A 2,983-nucleotide genomic window follows, 5' to 3' on the forward strand; every position below is an offset into this window, starting at 1 on the left:
TCAACATTTGCACCCCAGGTCCTGCAGCCCCTCACACTCTGCAAAGGGCCAAATCCTGTCACCCAAAGGGGACAGTGAGGACAGCAGGGTGGTCAAATCCTGTCACCCAAGGGGGACAGTGAGGACAGCGGGGTGGCCAAATCCTGTCACCCAAAGGGGACAGTAGGGGGGTCAAATCCTGTTCCCCAAGGGGGACAGCAGGGTGGTCAAATCGTGTCACCCAAAAGGGGACAGTGAGGACAGCAGGGTGGCCACATCCTGTCACTCAAAGGGGACATCAAGGTGGCCAAATCCCGCTGATCCAACCCTTCCTCGGGCACAGAGTCGGTGCCGAGCCCCCGGACCCGCAGCCAGCTCCTGGCCAGCACCGTGGAATGGTGCAACCTGACCCTGCAGTGCCAGGGCTCCGGGAAAGGCGCCGTGAACGTCACCTGGAAGCGCGACAGCCTCACCGGGGACCTGATCCCCGACCGCCACCAGCTGTCCCCGGACGGGACCACCCTGAGGGTCAACCTGCCCCCCACGGCCGCCAACGTCACCTACGCCTGCACCGTCAGCAACCCCGCCGACCAAAAAGTCGCCCTGTTCGACCTGCAAACCATCTGCCAGGGCGGAGGTGAGACCCCCTCCTCGGAGGTGAGACCCTCCCGGGGGTGAGACCCCCTCCCCGGAGGTGAGACCCTCCTGGAGGTGAGACCCTCCCGGAGGTGAGACCCCTCTCCCCGGAGGTGAGACCCTCCCTGGAGGTGAGACCCTCGCCCCGGGGCACCCGCGAGCGTTCCGGGGGTGGGCACAGCTCAGGGTCCCCCCTCTCTGTGCCCCCTGCCAGGGGGAACAACGTCCTTCTCCACCTCGGGGTACATCGTGCTGACCCTCATCCTGCTGGCCGTGAGCCTGGGGGGGGCCTTCTGGTGCTGGAGGATGAACAGCGAGAAGGCATCGGATCCAGGCAAGGGGAGACCCCCCCTCTCCCCATCACCCTCCTCCCCGAGGGGTCTCGGAGGGGCTGGGGGAGCGTGGAAGGGGCTGGGGGAGCGGGGAGGGGGCTCGGGGAAACAGGGAGGGGCTGAAGGAGCAGGGGAGGGGCTGGGGGAGAAGGGAAGGGGCTGGGGGAGAAGGGAAGGGGCTGAAGGAGCAGGGGAGGGGCTGGGGGAGCAGGGAAGGGGCTGGGGGAGCAGGGGAGGGGCTGGGGGAGCGGGAAGGGGCTCGGGGAGCAGGGGAGGGGCTGTTTTCCTGCAACACTTCGGCTCCCCGCAGCCACCACCCCCACGGTGGCCGCCGAGGAAAGCCCGTCGGAGCCCCAGTACACCGACATCGTGTGCCGGAGCCCCCCGGAAGGTAATGACCAGGTGAGGCCCCCGGAGGGGCTTGGGGGCCGGGGGTGGGGGTCCCCACAGTGCTGGGGGGGCGGATCCGCATCAAACTGGTGTCACAGCCACAATGGGGGGGGCCACAGTGGGGTCCGAGTCACCCCGGGGTCCTGGCAAGGTGGGTGCAAGGTGGGCTCTGCGCCAGGGCAGAGCGTCCCACGGGGGCTTCCCGGGGCCGGGAGGTCCCTCAGCAGCACCCCATTTCCCCCCTCCCCTCCCCAAATTTCTGCCGCAGGGCCCGAGTCACCCCGAGAATAACCAGGAGCAGAGCTCGCCGCAGAAAGCACCGGCGGCCGCCCCCGGCGAGGAGCAGCAGCAGCAGGGCCAGGCAGCGCCAGGGGACACGGCCGAGGAGGTGACATAGACCCTCAGGTGCGGGGCCGAGGGGGAGAGCTGCCCCCCAAAAACGGGCACCGCCAGCGCCGGGGGGGGTCTCCTGCTCGTGGGAGGGGGCTGAGAGGGGCTCTCTGCTCTGTCCCGCAGGCACCCGCAGGGCCGGAGCGCCGGGATCTCCTGGAAGGGCTGTAAAAGTGCGTCGTGTGCCAAATCCCAACCCAAATCCAGCCCCCCCCCGTTTCGGCTCCGGGATCGGGAGGCTCCACCGCGGGACTTTCAACCGGATGGACCCCCTTCCCCACCCACCCGCCCGCCCGCCCCCTCCTCCGGTTCATCCCCAACCTCCTTCCCCGGTGCCCTCCGAGACTGTTTTTGGGGAGCGCGATCCCGGACCGAGGAGGTGGCGGCGGAGCTGGGGGGGGGTCCCTCCGTGGTGTGTCCCCCCCACCTCGGGATGCTCCAGGATGGGGGAAAACCCCGGGATTCGCCTCCCCCGGGACTTGGCCGGGGCGGGGGGGGAGGCACTGGGGAGGGCAAGGAGGGGGGGATATCGCGGGGGGGGGGGGACCACGACGAGCCGCCCCGGGGCACGTGGACCCCCAGCCTCCAACTGCCCTCCCCCGGGGTCTCGCAGGGACCCTCCGCGGGGAGATGCCCTCGTTGGGGGGGGTCGTGGCCACCCGCTCGACCGCTGCCAAAGGGCGGTGCCCCCCCGACCCCACTGGAGCGGCCCTGGGGGGCACCCCCGGGGGGGAGGCAGAAGGGACCGTCCGTCACCTGTGCAGAGCCACGGGAAGCGCCCCCTCCCCTTTCTTCCCCTCCCCTCCCCTCCCCTCCCTCCCCTCGCTGTCCCCGCGTAGCCCGCGCACGGAGGGGGGGTCTCACCGCCTGTGTGTCCAGCACCCACTGCCACGGGGACCCCCGCCCAGACCCCCCCCGTTGTAAAAAACAGCAAATAAATGTTGGTGAGGTCACGGGGGGAGCTGGAGGGGCGGGTAGGGGAGGGCAGGGGTGGGCACAGGGACACGTGTGTGTGTGTGTGTGTGTGTGTGTGTGCACCCCGGATATGGGGGACAGGACACCCCGAATATGGGGGACAGGACACCCCAGTGCAGGGGACGGGACACCCTGGATATGGGAGACAGGACACCCCGAATATGGGGGACAGGACACCCTGGATATGGGGGGCAGGACACTCCAGATATGGGGGACAGGACACCCCGGATATGAGGGACAGGACACCCTGGATATGGGTGTCAGAATACCCTGGATATGGG

At 69.2% G+C, this 2,983-nt stretch overlaps 1 protein-coding gene across 1 annotated transcript; it reads left to right on the forward strand.

Annotated features, from left to right (window-relative positions):
- Positions 1-300: 300 nt before the first annotated feature.
- LOC113962666 lies at positions 301-2,215 on the forward strand (the record flags this gene model as incomplete). Its single annotated transcript, XM_027673427.1, has 5 exons — positions 301-616; positions 830-949; positions 1,258-1,349; positions 1,606-1,725; positions 1,854-2,215. Coding segments are annotated over 5 exons (693 nt in total), but the record flags the coding sequence as incomplete, so codon positions are not given.
- Between the last annotated feature and the right edge of the window lie 768 nt (positions 2,216-2,983).

Source organism: Neopelma chrysocephalum, unplaced genomic scaffold, assembly GCF_003984885.1.
Source record: "Neopelma chrysocephalum unplaced genomic scaffold, ASM398488v2 Primary Assembly neopelma1_184340, whole genome shotgun sequence".
Classification (NCBI taxonomy): domain Eukaryota; kingdom Metazoa; phylum Chordata; class Aves; order Passeriformes; family Pipridae; genus Neopelma; species Neopelma chrysocephalum.